Source organism: Narcine bancroftii, chromosome 2, assembly GCF_036971445.1.
Source record: "Narcine bancroftii isolate sNarBan1 chromosome 2, sNarBan1.hap1, whole genome shotgun sequence".
Classification (NCBI taxonomy): Eukaryota; Metazoa; Chordata; class Chondrichthyes; order Torpediniformes; family Narcinidae; genus Narcine; species Narcine bancroftii.
In genome coordinates, this window is record NC_091470.1 from 65,835,544 (window position 1) to 65,852,079 (window position 16,536).

The following is a 16,536-nucleotide window of genomic DNA, read 5'->3' on the forward strand; positions in this document are numbered from 1 at the left end:
CATCAGCCAAAGTAAAGATCCTTTTGGCAGTCAAGACCTTTGAGTTTCAATGACCATCATCCCCATTCTTAGAGATCAATTATACACATTTGCTGTCACTAGGCACTTGTACTCTCAAGGTCAGTTATATATTACACAGTTATCCACCATATTCTCCATGTATTAGGGAGACTCCTATCTAATGTTTCATTGGAAACAGGACCCTGCATCCAAGCCCAGACCTAATTTGGCCACAGGACTAATAGGCTCACCACCAAAAAATACTCTTAATCCCAATAGCTTGACACAAAACAACCATACAGCTCTACATGTAAAAGAGTAGCAGCAACTTGTCACTGGCACAAGTTGGGGCTCTTGCATTTGAAAAGCTTGTGGTCGTACTAAAGAATCTCAGCAGGTCACCTCCTTCATTTCATCATCTAAACAAACCTAACAATTCAATGGCTGCAATTTAAGGAAGAGGAAAAAGCTACATTTAAATGGCTTTCAACACGAGATAGACTTTTGTGGGATCCACATTTTTTCTTGTTGGTGGCAAGTTTGTGCTCATATCCCTTGCAGATAACAAAGACTGAACGTACACAGTCTCTCCACATTAGTCATTAACCACAAACTAGCCTCTCATTCCAAGAATGAATATGGCTAACCTTTACTGCATGCAATCTGAGACAAATAGATCCTTCCTTCATTAAGACCAAACTTTCACTTTGGAGTACTCCAAATATGATCACAATTTTAAAAAAAACTGGAGGAACTTTGTGGGCCAGGCATTATCTGTGGACGGATAGTCAGCATCTTAGAGAACTCAAATCAGGATCTGAAAAATTGATGGTCCCTCTATCTCTATAGATGCTGCCTGAACCTCTAAGATCCCTCAGTCATTTCTTTTTTACCTCCAGATTCTCCATTCATGTGTCTCCAAGGTTCAAAGTTCGATTTGTCTGCAACAATATTTCAATTCCTTAGCATTAAAATAAATTATGATTTAAATTGGTGGCTGTGCCATGCCCTCCATAATGTTTGGGACAAAGACACATTTTTTTCCTTTATTTCCCCGAGCTCCAGTTTTAAATTTGTATTCGAACAATTCTCGTGATTAAAATGCAAATTCCAGATTTTATTCAAGCTTATTTGTATATATTTCAGTTTGACGACTATTTTTATTTACAGCCTCTCCCCAACTTACGACCAACCCGACTTATGGCCATCCGTACATAAAACCAAAAATGACTGTATAAATTAATATATGTAAATATAATGCTAGATTGTACGTCCACCAGTGCAAACAGCTGCGTGTGTGCAATAGTGACCATCAGGCATTGTGTACATCACAACATCTCTCTTAGTATTGAAGATAAAAGAATGCTGTATAGGTATAGCAGCCTGTCGGGAGAGTGAGAGGGATCAGTGTGGGGACTACAAGCATGGGGACTACATGCAATGCTAACATATGGCTGATTTACATCCGGTTGGTCAGAACGGAACTTGATGTATGTCACAGAATGGCTGTATATAGTCCCCTCATTTCAGGACACCATAATGTTTGGGACATTTGGCTTCAAAGGTGTTTGTGATTACTTGGATATGTTTAATTGTTTCGTTGGTGCAGGTGTAACAACGTTTGGCTTGCTCCTAAGCTTTTGATCACCTTTGGAGTCTGTAGTTGCCATTTTTCAATAAGGACTAGAGTTGTGCCAATGAACGTCAAAGAAGACACAATGAGGCTGGAAATCATCGCCCAAACTTTAGGATTAACCAATATTAACTGTTTGGAATATCATTAAGAAGAAAAAGGGCACTGGTGACCTCAGTAATCACAAAAGGATTGGCAGGCCAAGGAAGACCTCCATTGCTGATAACTGAAGAATTCTCACCATAATGAAGAAAAATCCCCAAAAATATGTCTGACAGATCAGAAAACACTTCAGGAGGCAGGTGTGGATGTGCCAATGACTACTGTCCACAGAAGACTTCATGAACAGAAAGACAGAGGCTACACTGCAAGATGCAAACCACTAATTAGCCACAGAAATAGGATGGCCAGAGTACAGCCTGCAGAATTCTGGAAAAAAGACTTGTGGACAGATGAGACTAAAACGAACCTGTATCAGAGTGATGGCAAGAGCAAAGCGTGGAGGCATAAAGGAATTGTCGAAGATTCAAAGCATACCAGCTAATCTGTGAAACATGGTGATGGGGGTGTTATAGCCTGGGCATGTATGGCTGCTTCAGGTACTGGCACACTTAGCTTCATTGATGATGTAACTGCTGACGGCAGTAGCAAAATGAATTCCAAGGTGTATAGAAACATCTGCTCAAGTTCGAGCATATGCCTTCCAAACTCATTGGACAGAACTTCACCCTCCACCAAGACAATGATCCCAAATATACAGCTAAAGCAACAAAGAAGTTTGTCCAAAGTTTAAAAACTGGAAAATTCTTGAATGGCCAAGTTAGCCAACCGATCCAAATCCAATTGATCATACCTTCCATCTTTCTCTTTCTTTGGCTTGACTTCGCGGACGAAGATTTATGGAGGGGGTAAAAAGTCCACGTCAGCTGCAGGCTCGTTTGTGGCTGACAAGTCCGATGCGGGACAGGCAGACACGATTGCAGCGGTTGCAGGGGAAAATTGGTGGGTTGGGGTTGGGTTTTTCCTCCTTTGCCTTTTGTCAGTGAGGTGGGCTCTGCGGTCTTCTTCAAAGGAGGTTGCTGCCCGCCAAACTGTGAGGCGCCAAGATGCACGGTTTGAGGCGATATCAGCCCACTGGCGGTGGTCAATGTGGCAGGCACCAAGAGATTTCTTTAGGCAGTCCCTGTACCTTTTCTTTGGTGCACCTCTGTCACGGTGGCCAGTGGAGAGCTCGCCATATAACACGATCTTGGGAAGGCGATGGTCCTCCATTCTGGAGACGTGACCCACCCAGCGCAGCTGGATCTTCAGCAGCGTGGACTCGATGCTGTCGACCTCTGCCATCTCGAGTACTTCGACGTTAGGGATGTAAGCGCTCCAATGGATGTTGAGGATGGAGCGGAGACGAGAAATCTTAAGGGATAAACCCCCGAAACGAGCAGGAGCTGAAGATGGGTGCAGTAGAGGCCTGGCAGAGCAGCACCAGAGAAAATAGTACCTGGTGAGGTCTAGGAATCAGACTTCAAGCAGTTATTGCATGCAATGGATATGCAACAAGAGAGTAAACAGAACTACTTTTAATGTGCATACTATTGCTATCTTCCAGATATTATGGCACCCTGAAATGAAGGGACTATGTATAAAAAGTGCTGCAATTTCTCCATGGCCAAACCAAAATGTACAAATACCTTTGAATAAAATCTGGAATGTGCATTTTAAATCATATGTGAATTGTTTGATTACAAATTTAAAACTGTGGAGCAAAAGGCAAGAAAAAAAAAATTATGGAAGATGCTGTATGGAATACTGTCTCACTATGGATGATTGTTTTACAAAATATTCTGCATTCATATTTTTTGTATCTCCATTTGAAAGGTTTCACTATTATTGCATAATGTAACTTTTTACTTAACTAAAAAAAACAATAAACTATTAAATTACATTAGTTGTTTGTGTAAATAAGACACCTTTACAGTTTCTCATGAAATACTTCAAACACAGAGTTTCAGTTCAGCATCTGTCTCGATCAGACATGTTATTTTCCATTTGAGCACTAGTCGTTAGAAGTTTAACGCACGGTTCTTTTTCACTTTTGTCCAAAAAAAGTAATTAAAATGTGTAATTACAACAGAATTCTCTCCTGCTCCCTTAGGCCTTCAAACAGTCCTAATGAACAATTCTAAACATCTGATATTACCAAATACATTGCTGATAAATAAAAACAGCAAATAAAACACAACTGCTAAATAAAAACAATTAATTTTGTTTACAAAATCAATTACCTGAACCTCCAGAACATTTACATTCCTCATTAATTGAAGAATTTTGTTTTGATAATGGGGGGAATGAGAATAGATTGCTTCAATTCCTTCTAAATATGTCCAATGACCTGGGAGAAGCACATTGATGCAACAATCAAAAAGTCCACAGATACCTCTACATCCTTAGAAGGCAAAAAGAAACATTCAGCATCTCTCCTTATCCTTCAACAATTTCTGCAGGTGCACTATTAAAAGCATGCTTGCTGGTTGAATCACAGCATGGTATAGAAGCTGCTCTGCTCAACATTAGAATAACTACAGAAAGTGAATTCAGCACTGAAGACAAACTTCCTTCCCCTCCATGGCATCCATTTATACCTCCTGCGGTCTACACTCAATGTACTGATAGATCAATCTCATGCCAGACACACTCACTTTTCCCTCCTCAATCAGAGAGTAAAAATACATCATCAGGCTGAAACACATCAATCTGGCTGAGAAATCAATCAGGCTGGGAAATGAACCCCAAAACAGTGAATTGTATTCAATTCTCTCAAGCCAAAAAGAATGAACAAAGACAGACACCAAATGAAAACCCTGTCCCAACAAAGACAGTTCATTTTCACATAGGTGAAACCACCTGAAACATACTGCCACAATCTATATCCAAATATACCTCATGGTCACTCCCGCACCTAATTCAATAAAACTTGTTTCTTAGTTGACATTGAAGATTTAGTTCAGTATTCTTTTTATGTTTTAGCCAAACTACTCCAAAATTAGATTACAATTCTTCAGGAAGCTGAATGCAAGCTACTAGCAAAACGTATTTTTAAGCTTTGAATATTTTTTTTTTAAACTAAAAATGCTGACAAATCATTTTATATCCCTGATGAAAATTCAGTATCTTGAAAGTGGCTTAATGGAACACTGCACCGCATTTCATGATAGTAAATTTTAGAACCACATATACATTAGAATGCAAGCTTGGAGAACACATCACCTCAGTGCACATGCCAGCTAAGGTCCATGATACATGATCCACAAATGTTCTGGGAATTCAGAAGCCTGATAGCAGAAGGAGTGTGTGGAGTCCTTCACAATGTTTATTGCCTTTTGCCTGCATCAAGTGATGTAGATGTCCTTCATGGTAGGAAGAGAGACCCCCAATGATCTTTTCCAATGATTTCACTATCCTTGAGGTCTTGCGGACCAAGGTGGTACAGCTTCCAAATCAGGGTGCTCTCAATACATCCTCTGAAGAGTGAGGATGGAGGGTGGAAGCTGAACTTTCCTCAACCTTCGCAGGAAGTAGAGGCACTGCTGGGCTTTCTTGGCTATGGAGCTGGGGGTAATGAACCAGGTGAGATTCTCTATCAAGTGCACTCCAAGGAACTTGATACTCTTGACAACCTCAATGGTTGAGCTGTCAATGGTCAGCGGAGCATGGTTCTCCCAGAGCCCTCCTGAAGTTAACAACCATCTCTTTTGTTTTATGAACATTCAGATACAAGTTGTTAGCTCTGCACCAGTCCATTAGCGACTGCACCTCATCTCTGTACGCTGACTCATTCTTAATAAGGCCCACCACGATTGTGTCATCAGCGAACTTCATAACGTGGTTTGAGCTTGTTTAGCTGAACAGTTATGGGTCAGCAGAGTGAACAGCAGTGGACTAAGCAGGCAGCCCTGGGTGGGGGGGGAGGTCCCATGCTCTGTGTGATGAGGTCTGCTTGAGGTCTTCCCCGACAGTTTTCTTGATGAAAGGATGAATTGTTTATTAAGCTGATGTAAAAGTAGGAACTTTTAACAAGAAAATGGTAGCTGTTCTCCACTCTTGGCTGGATAAAAATTCTTTTAGTTAAATACCTGATAACCACTTCCAAGGATCTCTTGTTTTTCAGAACTGGTGGAAGGTTATTGACGTATATATTAACTTTTTCTCTCCAGTGATACTGCCCAATGTCTTGAGCACTTCTGGTATTTTACTTTTAATTCAGATTTGTACCATCTGAATTTTTAAACAACAAAACTGAAAATATTTTCTTCAAGACGATTAAACATTACAAAAATATTTTACCTTAACTGCAGCAGTAAACTAAAACTCAATATCAAAATATCCATCATTCTATAACATGCATGTTTCAACTTATTTTTCATCTATTCGTACCCAATGTGAAGTACAACACTCTTAGATTTAAAATTTACAGGCAAATTACTATAAATTGTATTGTGAATTATTCTTTCAAAATAGAATATCAGATGTATTTACCTCATATGCAATTTGAAAAACAAACAAGATGGTGGCAGTTCATGGAAAAGAATCCCTATTTTACAACCAAACAAGAAATACGAATGGACAATATTTAGACTGGAGGTCACATAATTTTGACCACCCCTTATGGAAGAATAGATGAAAAGTAGGGTAATGGTATTGATTTCTATTGGACTATTATGAGAGATGTGATCAAAACACCAATTCAAGAAATTAAAGGGGTTATTACTGCAGTCAAACTGGTTAAAGGAATGGCTTGATTCTGCATTTATTAATTAAAAAATGGTTTTAGGAACTGGATGAGTGGAGTGGAGAGGGGAGGACAGGAGAGAGCAAGAGAGTGGATAAAATATTTTGCTTTACATGGAATTCAAAACTAGCAACCAGGAATTTTTATTAAAGTAATTTAATTATTTTTGAAACAAACAGTTGTTTGTTGCTTGAAAATGTGGAATGCCAACAGATGTGGGCAGCATAGTGCAAGAAAATGGACATGTGGAGTAAATCTCCTCTTCAACCTTGAAGAATGAAATGGCCTCCCCTGCTTTAACACATCATAATTCCATAAGAGAGAATGGAAACATGCAAGAGTTAAAGAGACCATAAAAAAAAACAGCATCGCATCTGAAAGGAAAAAAAAATGTTCCCCTGCCTTTTGGGTGAACTAATCCCCACAACACTATATGAAGTAAATATAAATTTAGGCCAATATATTATTTTGCTATTGCATCAACTTCTCCAAAATATTATATTATATAGGTGCAATTATCAATACAAAAACAAATTTTGCCCCACTCTGAAGAGTGATGATTAACTGTACAAATCAGGAAAATATCACATAGGATGCTTCCATGCTACATATTAATCTATCAGGCTTACATCAGTGAAAACACTCTTACCTCTCAATCAGAAGATCAAAGGAAAGTTATGTCCTGGATTTACAAAGTGATGTAATAGAGAGGCAGTGCACTGTTGGATCTACTACCTTTTGGTTGCAGGTCACTTCATGCTACAATATGCTTTCCCAAATAGGCACAGCAGTTTAAAAAATAAAGCAAGAGATCACTTCCTGGTATCCTTTCCAATACTCAACCCAAAACCAACATCACTACAAAAGAATATCCAGTCACTTTCTTCAATGATGTTTATGCTACTTTGATGAACTCAGATTTGCACCATACTTTAAATACTTTCCAACCCTTTGATCATCCATTATCAAGACAGTCAGGAACAAATGACACAAGGGGGCACTACTACCTGGATATCCCCATCTTCAATAGTGCAAAAGGCAAAATGTAGAACTATACCTCTACCTCAAGGACTACTAGATTCGGCAATAAACACTGACCTTATAACGTGAAGCACAAAAAGTTTGCAAATGTGGTAATTGTACAAAAAACACAAAAATGCTGGAGGAACTTAGCAGGACTCACAGCATCTCACTGAGATTTTCCAGCATTTTCGTACCTTCTTAATAATGCTCACATCCCAGCAAATGATGGGACTCTTCAAAAAGCAAAGCTCATGAAAACTGCTATTCTACCAATCAGTAACAAGGCTGATTCACGTAGCCATGATGTCATATACAGTACACATATGCAGTAACAGAAAATATTTATTAGTATTAAATATCGAAAGAATCCACCAAAAATGCATCCATATCAATAATGCTAAAATAAAAATAGCATGTGCTAGTTATTTATGATATTTTTTTCTAATTTTGTAGCTACTGAAGTGTGAACTCATCTTTGGTTATTACTGGTTTAGTTAGGAGTCCTTTCTTTTTTTTTAAATTAGTGTTCAGCAAAAATTGGACATTTTCCATAAAACAATTTAACTCAAGAGGCAATTGTACAACTAAATCAACAATAGTAATTAAAATTAGATGAGTTCAAACTTTACATCTTCCACAAAAATCTTCATTTTCTTTTATATAATCATGAAAATGCTACAATTTTCAAAAACTTTTTCAGAAATTTATCAGCAAGAGGAAAATGTTCTGTGTTTAGATGTGGCGAATGTGTTCAGGGAGACATAAATCAGTTAGGTTAATGTCAAAGACAGGAATTATAATACATCCTTGTTCAATGATGCAACATGGAATCTGGACATCAGAATTAAAACTGCAACCAGCACAGGTTTGAAAAGGGAACATCACTTTGACCAGCTTTCCTAAATTCTTCAGATACTAGACATTTGTGCTTTCGTAGATACAACAGTATTTTGACCTAAAAAAAAACTTTACATAAAACAAAAGTACAAGATAATTAAAGTATCTGGAGACCCAAGACCTAAAATAAACCATAAAGCAAGAATCTCCAAAGCATAAAAATAAGAGATTTAGAAATGTTGTTATGAAGGACAAAAAAAATTAATTTGACTGTTTTTGTAATAAACATTAATAATTATGGGATGAGAATTGAAGTTACATGTTCTTCTTTCCCACAGCTTCAAAATGTAACAAATTTCAACATCACTGACAAGGTATTTTATTCTGGCAAGAGAAACAAGGAGGGGGTCAAACTGTTTGCACAACTATATGGATAAGGTAAAGCGGTAATGGAACTGGATGAAAGAAATGTTGTTTGCCAGAAGGATTAAAACAGATACTAAGGCATTATTTTTGAAGTTAAAAATTACATAAATGAAAACAGTATTCCACTTGAGAACATACTTGGCTGTGCAACTGACAGTACCATTTCAATGGTTGGACGACACAGAGTTCATCACATGCATGAAAAATGTGATACCTTTAGTCTTTACTGTTCAATGCATCATTCATAGGAAGCATTTAGTGGCTAAAAACTTAAGAGAACATTTAGATTATTTGCTTTCAATTGTCATAAACACTAAAACTTTATAAAATCACAACCCTTTCAAGACCATCTTTTATGGCAGCTGTGTGAAGAAAATGTCAAATATTTCCAGATGGTGCTGCTGAAGGAGAGCTGGCTGTCCAAAAGAAATTCTCTTCATTATTTTGATGCACTATTATTTCCTTTCTTTCTCATAACGAGCCTGGAAAAAAACTCGTTGATGAAAAGGCAGACATATTATCTGGCAAGTATTTTTAACAAACTGAATTTATTGAACAAGACCTTAGCAAGGATCCCATTGCTTTTTTTTCCCCTTAAAAAGCTTAGTCTACTGGAGCAATATCAGATGTTGGGAATTTTTACAATTTCCAAATCTGAACATGAGCACAGAGGCACTGAAGGACAACGACACCTAAACCAAATACACACAGATCTTCAGGAAGATTTTATGACCTGTTAAACCCATATTCAAATATTAGATCCTTCTGAAAAACAATCCTCCTACGCTAAGACAGAAATGCAGAAGAGATTGATTGATCTTCAGAGTGGAATATTTGCACACCGCCAGATCAAATAATTTTAAAAAGATTTTTAGGTTAAGAGTGATCTGCCGAATAGATTTCCAAAATGATGGGAAAAGGCCGAAATATTTTTTCACTGCCTTTCCTGCAACATACTTAGTTGAATGTGAATTTAGCAAGGCAATTTCCTTGACAAAAATTGAGGAATGGACTTGATATCACAACAAGAGGAACTTTTGACTATCACTATCCCATTTGGAGCCCGACATCAAGCTCAAGGATCTCACCAAAATGATCATTATATAAGTAATGTTTTTTAAAGTTCATTTTATCAAGTTTTCGCATCGCGTTTATACTCAAGGTTCCCTAATGACTCATTGTATTACATAAATGAGAACAGTATTCCACTTGAGAACATACTTGGCTGTGCAACTGACAGTACCATTTCAATGGTTGGACGACACAGAGTTCATCACATGCATGAAAAATGTGATACCTTTAGTCTTTACTAAAGAGTGCACTAAGAATGTTTTTAAAATTTTTTTTTGTAATATGCATATTCATGTTTTCTTCAATAAGAATGATTTCCTACATGTCTGTTCTGGAATCACAAGCCACAGTTATTAAGCTTAAAGCAAGAGCCTCGTTATAATTTTTTTGTATGTTTTTTTATGTAGTAGGTAGGTGCGAAAGAAACCAACTTCACAGGGAAGAGGAGAGCCAAAAATATGTCGGGGATGGCTATGCTGGACAATCCTTCGTGGTGGTGGTGTGGAGGAAAGGGGGAAAAAAGAGAATTTCAGACAAAAAAAAATCTAACAATACTCCTCCTTCAAAACTCACAAATCTTGATTGTTTTGGAATATTCCCACAATTTACATGAAATGTTATGTTTAGGTAATTTCCCCAGTGTAAACAACATGGCAAACAGCTTCGAGCACATGAAGTGCTGCAGCCCAAAGAGATTGAAACCCTCCATCTTTCATGACTGCTAGGGTCAAGCACATGTCTAATATGTCATCTAGAGTTCAACTTTCATGATAATAACCATGAGTAAAAATTAATTATGATATCAATTTGTTACCAGAGATTTTACTCCTTAAAATTCCAGCTTTGCAGTCAAGTTTATAACTTGTTTCTTAAAAAAAATCCATGTTCAAAATTTATGTCAAACGGTTCCAGAACTCGGATGTCACAGTGTAAATACAGTAGCCACATTTCAGTCTTTCTTAACCTTCTCATTCTGTTCTTCTGCAGCAGCCTCAATATCAAAGCCATTACTATCATATACCAGTATGAAAGAAAGGATTTCAGTCATTAAAAATAGCTATTACTTGTTAAACAAGTCTGGGTAACTCCAACCTCAAAGATCTTTGTGAGAGACCTCTAATCAAATTCTCAACTCTTTCATTGGAAGCTGGTGTGTAGTTTCCCCAAACAAAAAAGCCTATAGTAATTTGTTAAAGAAATCAATCATTTTTTTCTTAACTTCACAGGACCAATGTCTCAACAAGGTACATTTGATCATGTAAGATTTTTTTTAATTTTTAAAATGTTAAACCCAAAGCTGATTAACAATTACACAAAATAAAAACAGATCAACCACTTTTCAAAATAAATCAATTTAATTTACAGCAACATGAAGCAGTTCTGAAAACAAACTATGGCTCTCCACTCCATAAAGGTTAGTACTGAAAAATGGACAACACTCTAGTGCCATCAAAATAAATGAAGAAATGCAAAAATCTTTTTAGACATACCGAACAGTTACAGGCCACTTCAGCCCACAAGTCCATGGTGCCCAATTTACACCCCATTAACCTTCACCCTTGGTACCTTTTGAATGGTGGGAGTAAACAAGAGACAGAAAAAAATCGTGCACAGACATGGGGAAAACCTACAAAATCCTTACAGACAGCATGGGACTTGAACCCCGGTACTAATTGCTGACACTGTAAAGGCGTTGCGTTAACTGCTACACCAACCATGCCACCTACAATGACGATGAAAAAATACAATGAAAACTCTGGAAATATTCTGTGGCCAAGAAAGCATCTATGCAGATGAAAGCAGTCCTGACATTTCAGGTCAATGACGTCACAACCTTTGGGAAATGTGCTGCCTTTGCGATGTTGGCATAACTAAAAAGTGTGCTTTTAATAAGGAAGCCTTACTTTGAGCAAAACAAATTATTTCTTTATGTTACGGTGTGCCCGAACCTTATGTTGGGTTCATCAGATTTTATTTCATGTAGAAAGTGATAAAAATACCAATCAAGTCCACATTTCTTTAATGAGTTTATTACTATTACAGAATCAAAAAAGGATTTTTAAAATCTGTTTTTCTTCTTCCTTAAATTTACAATTCTAAAACTTATTTTAAACATTTATGTTATGGTTCATTCCAATTGTTCCTATCTTTGGAAAAATAGATTTACCCAGAAGAAATTTGTTGTCCAATTACTCTATGAAGAACTATGGCTGCCGTATTAACCCCAGTGTAAACACATACCTGATAAATTTGGGATTATCTACCAAGTCATCTTATAGATTTCTGAAGTTGTTAAAAAACTAAAAATGCTTTAAAAAGAGTTGGGGCCTTTTCAGCAACTGAATAAACTATTTTTTTTTAATTCTTCATCTCATCAATACTTGCTCACTGTTTGGAGCAAAATATTCAACTCAGTCTTTGATGGAAGTAAATTACCTACCAAGTTCATGTTCCAAGGATGACAAGTTTATATTTAATGTCACACCTTCAACTTGCATCCAGCATAATTTTACTGCATGCTCTAGCTTCAAAGGAACTTCATAAACTCTTATTTTAAAATAATTCAATGTCCTATTTGTTTACAGAAAATTGGATATAATATTTAAGATGGAAAGTTCCAGTTTATGAAATTGTTGGGTTCGTTCTTAGAATTTTTTTATAATTGGAAGAATTAACAATTATTGTATGTTCCGGTGGTTCATTGCCTGTTCTCCACATTAATGATATTTTTTTAATTAATTTAGAAAGTAGTTGTATAGATTTAGTTTTAAGTTTTTTTCCCCTTTATTTTATACAAGCTATTTCAACAAATGGGTTTAACATGGTTGCAAAGATCATTTTTTTTAGGTATTATAAGCAATTAATTATGTAGTTCTATCTACTTTTTTTCTCATTAGCTTTTTTAAAAAATATATCTGCTTACTTGTATTAAAATGAATTATTATGTACTTGTCAATTCTGTAGTTATGCTTATGTTAAACTCAAAACAATTTTAAAAAAGAAATTAATTCACTAAAAACCACATAAACTTCATCCAATACAACGATAAGATGAGAGAGAGAGAGAGAGAGAGAGAGAGAGAGAGAGAAATCACCTGTCAAATTTGGTAGCAACCCAATCTCGAGATCCAAAGGTTACAAGAATATTTACTTGCATCAACCGAGCAGCTGCCACATACCTCACAATAATCATGCACTTGGCAAGAGAAATTCAATTATATTTGTTACCCATTTCAAATACCAAGAGGCAATGTCTTTCACCTTATATAATGTACATACCAAAGAGTTTTTGACTAAAAGTTACAATCATCTTAAAAAAATATTATAGTCATTTTGTATGTCAAGGTCCCCGCAAGTCAGCAATACAAAAAAAAAATCAGTTTTTGTATTGATGAAAGATAAATGTCAGGATATCAGTACTGCTTTTAAGAATGTCCAAGGATCGGAGAACCATCCCTAGATGTAGTTTAATACACAAGGCAACATTCAGCATTACCTTGTTCAATATGGCCTCGAATCTCTGAATTTTACAAAACCCTCAATCTTCTGACTGGCTGATGACAGTGTCACAAACTAATCCACAGATAAAGGGAGGTTTTTAATAGAAATAAAATATTTTCCAATCTTTAGAAATAAACATCATGGTTCCCTTTGAAAACAAGTGTAGAAAGTTCTGACCTATTAAAGAACCTATTGTATCTTCACCCAATAATCCAGCTATTAACCTATACAAGACAAAAACTGATGGAAATACTCAGCAAGTTAGGCAGCATCTGTGAAGAGAGGAATTGAGTTAGCATTTCAAATTGTAACAATTCTGAAACAGACTACTATTTGTTGTGTACTAACACAAGACAGAACTTACCAAAGCAAAAGTGCAAATATTGCATGTCGCGAAGGGCTGGCTAAATGACAATTCAAAATTACTTCAAGTACAATGTTTGAATTCACAGTTACCTAATTAATTGTTACTTTGCAAAAGTAGATGAGCAAGTAAAAAAAATCTAAGACATTATTTCCAGGCACAGTAAAAGGAACAGTTTAAGACACCAGTAACTCCCAAAGCTTGAAAGATTCTCAACAGAATTTCTATTTTTATTGCAAACCTTGCTCGAATCTATCCCGTATTTTTGCTTGTTCTGAGATCTTGCAAGTTTCACTAACTAACTTCACTGCAGTTGGTCTGTTATTAATTATGTTCATTTTTAAACAGACTGCCAACAACATACACTTATCGTCATGTTAGTAAGACTTGATCAATCGGGTCAAGTGCAAAATGAAGAAAATTAATCAGACCGAGACCCTCAAACATTACACTGTGAACTAAAATAAAATGGTCAACATGTCATATTTCGTCAAATGAAAAAGTCCACAACTATTGGAGTCAATAGAAACAACTTGCCTTCATTTTCGGTTGTCCTATTTACTTGAGTGCTTCCAGCTCCAAGTTGTGATCACTGCAGTTAAAACAATGATAGGTTCTTAACTCGTTTAGTACGATTAAATCTCCAAGAACTATATGAACAAGGTTCCAACACACCAAAATGTGAATCGCATTTTGAACTCCCACCCCCCCCCCCCCCCCCGCGTTCTTCGACCGACACGACTCGTCTCAAGGAGAAGGCTAGGAAGTTCACACCCCTAAAATGATTTTACAATCGAATTCGAGATCAACGAGGGTAGGATTAGAGCCGAGGGTCGATTTGGAGGACAATTTAGCTGCCCCTTCCCGCTTGCTCCTCCATCCTGTGTCACGTCGCCATTGCTCTCTCGCTTTCTGCACCATGTCAGTCCAACAAGCTCGGATCCTGTAGTACAATTATGGAGGTGTCCCGGCAAATCAGTCGCCTTCTCCGCTCATAGATCGACAGCCAAACGCACCCTCCCCCCCCCCAACACCCTCCCTCCGAACCGAAATCGCTCGTTTTGCACGACTTTTCCTCTGCAGTTCGAAACGATTAGAGAAACGCACCATCGGGGCAAGAGCAAGTGAGACGAGTACTTTAAAACAGGTCGATGGGAAACAGTGGCGAAGTTAAAAAAAAAGAGGATTGCTGCCGCGAACCGCCTTTCAAGCCCGTCCCCCTTCACGTATAAAGGCGCTTTAACAAAAATCGCGATGATCGCGCTTCTACAGATGAATATAATGAAAGCAAGATAGCCCGAGAAACGCACGAGTCACCTTCCTAAGGTGCCGAAACCTTAAAATCCCGGTTTTCAACTGAACCGCAGGTCGAAGGGGAGCAGGGAAAAAAAAATGCGTGAACAGGCGAGTACGAGAGAAGTCGGAGCTGACTGCCATTCAATGCCCACCTACGTTCACTTTAGAGCGAGAAGGGGGGAAAGGGCTCCAGCGCATACACCTCAGCTCCGGAACCGGGGACCAACCTCCCACCGGCTCTCTATCTCACAGACGGGAGGGGTTTTTTTTGTGGCTGCGATACCCCATAAGTAAAGTCGGCTGAGCAGATCGGGAGCGACGTACTCACACACACATCCACCGCGAACGTCCACTTCCCCAGGTCCCAGCGAAAACCGAAATAACAAGCTGTTGAGCGAACCTGCCCTTCTCGAACTCCCATTGGCTGAATGTTGAGCAAGGCGACCGCACGGCTCACTCATTGGCTGCGCGGTCACATGGAAACGGGTCCGAGCGGCAGCTCGGGCCCAGGGTGCAGCGCATTCCCGTCCTTCTGCGCAGGCCCCGTCGCCAGAGACGGCGCTCGGGTCGTACGCATGTGCAGGAAGGCGAGGCGCCTCGGCGCCATCTTGGTGGCGATTTTTTTTTGCGATTTCAGGTTCTGTTGAAGCAGCGGCGACCGCGAGGATGAGGCGGGTCAGGGAATTCTTTGCTTTGAGCCGCGAGTAGTTGCGTGGTTCGTCGTTTTTTTCACCCAGGATGCAAGAATACCGTCTAATGTAAGTGCTAGGATTACTATTGGCTGTAAGAAAGGTTGTGAAATGTAAATAGAAAAGGTCAAATGAAGGCTATTTCTGTTCTCGTCATTGGGGAGTTGGTTGGGTTCAATGGCGTCTTGGGCTTTTCGTACGTCATTTAGCTGTTACGTACCCGGAAACAGCTGCAGCGGTAAATAGTGTGCACGCGGCACGGCCGATGGGCTCGGCTGTCAGTGCTGCAGAGTTGTTACTACGGCTGGACTTGTAACCCAGAAGAAAAAACCCTCTCCGAGATAGCAAAGGTGATAAAGTAACAGCGGATCGTGAGGAGAGAGAGAGAGCTAACGATTTTAGGTCGAGGACCTTTCGTCAGGACACATTGCAGAAAGCGTTTTTCCGGCATCAATGTTCTGAGCAACTTGGTTTAATCTGCTGTAATTGTCCATCTATGACTTAAACTGTTGGAGTTCACGCGTCCTACACTTTTTTTTAAAAAAATGCATCTCAATATAGGCCTAGCAGAGATTTTTTTACATGATCCGTTTCTTGAATTTTCTGACCAAATCCATCCTCTTTGTGCATCTTGTCACACACTTCAGAAATGGTCATTGCTGATGTGTTTTCTAATATCATACTTCGTAACAATATTTCCTCTTCTTAATTTTGACAATACGAAATTGTGTGCCCAATGCACAGTTTGGGGGGAAAAATAAGCGACTAATGGTGAAAATAAAAATGTTTTTATTTCAGTAGCAGGACTACTGGAGAACAGTCAAGAGAGAGAATGTTACTTTTGTCAGGAACGAGTGAATAGAAAAAATTCTTAACCTGGATATTTTAAATGCACTCTGAAGCCAAATAAT

The 16,536-nt window shown here is 38.2% G+C and overlaps 2 protein-coding genes across 13 annotated transcripts in view; one reads left to right on the top strand and one right to left on the bottom strand.

Moving 5' to 3' along the window:
* Positions 1-15,351, bottom strand: part of arid4a (AT-rich interactive domain 4A) — a 129,968-nt gene extending 114,617 nt beyond the window's left edge. For 3 of the 4 annotated variants that reach the window (XM_069916895.1, XM_069916892.1, XM_069916894.1), the window contains exons 1-2: positions 15,265-15,351; positions 14,174-14,232 (exon numbers count right to left, since the gene is read on the bottom strand). In XM_069916895.1, coding sequence (XP_069772996.1) covers positions 14,174-14,183 — 10 coding nt within the window. In that variant the 5' untranslated portion in view covers positions 14,184-14,232; positions 15,265-15,351. Of the gene's footprint in view, positions 1-14,173; positions 14,233-15,260 lie in introns of all 4 variants that reach the window. The other variant, XM_069916893.1, reaches the window with a different exon arrangement.
* A 93-nt stretch (positions 15,352-15,444) lies between these two features.
* The window catches only part of LOC138753654 (uncharacterized), a 62,120-nt gene continuing 61,028 nt past the window's right edge, over positions 15,445-16,536 (top strand). For 6 of the 9 annotated variants that reach the window (XM_069916896.1, XM_069916898.1, XM_069916897.1 and 3 more), the window contains exon 1: positions 15,445-15,694. The gene's annotated coding sequence lies outside the window, so the exon portion shown is untranslated. The remainder of the gene's footprint in view (positions 15,695-16,536) is intronic. The other 3 variants (XR_011351333.1, XR_011351332.1, XR_011351334.1) reach the window with 3 other exon arrangements.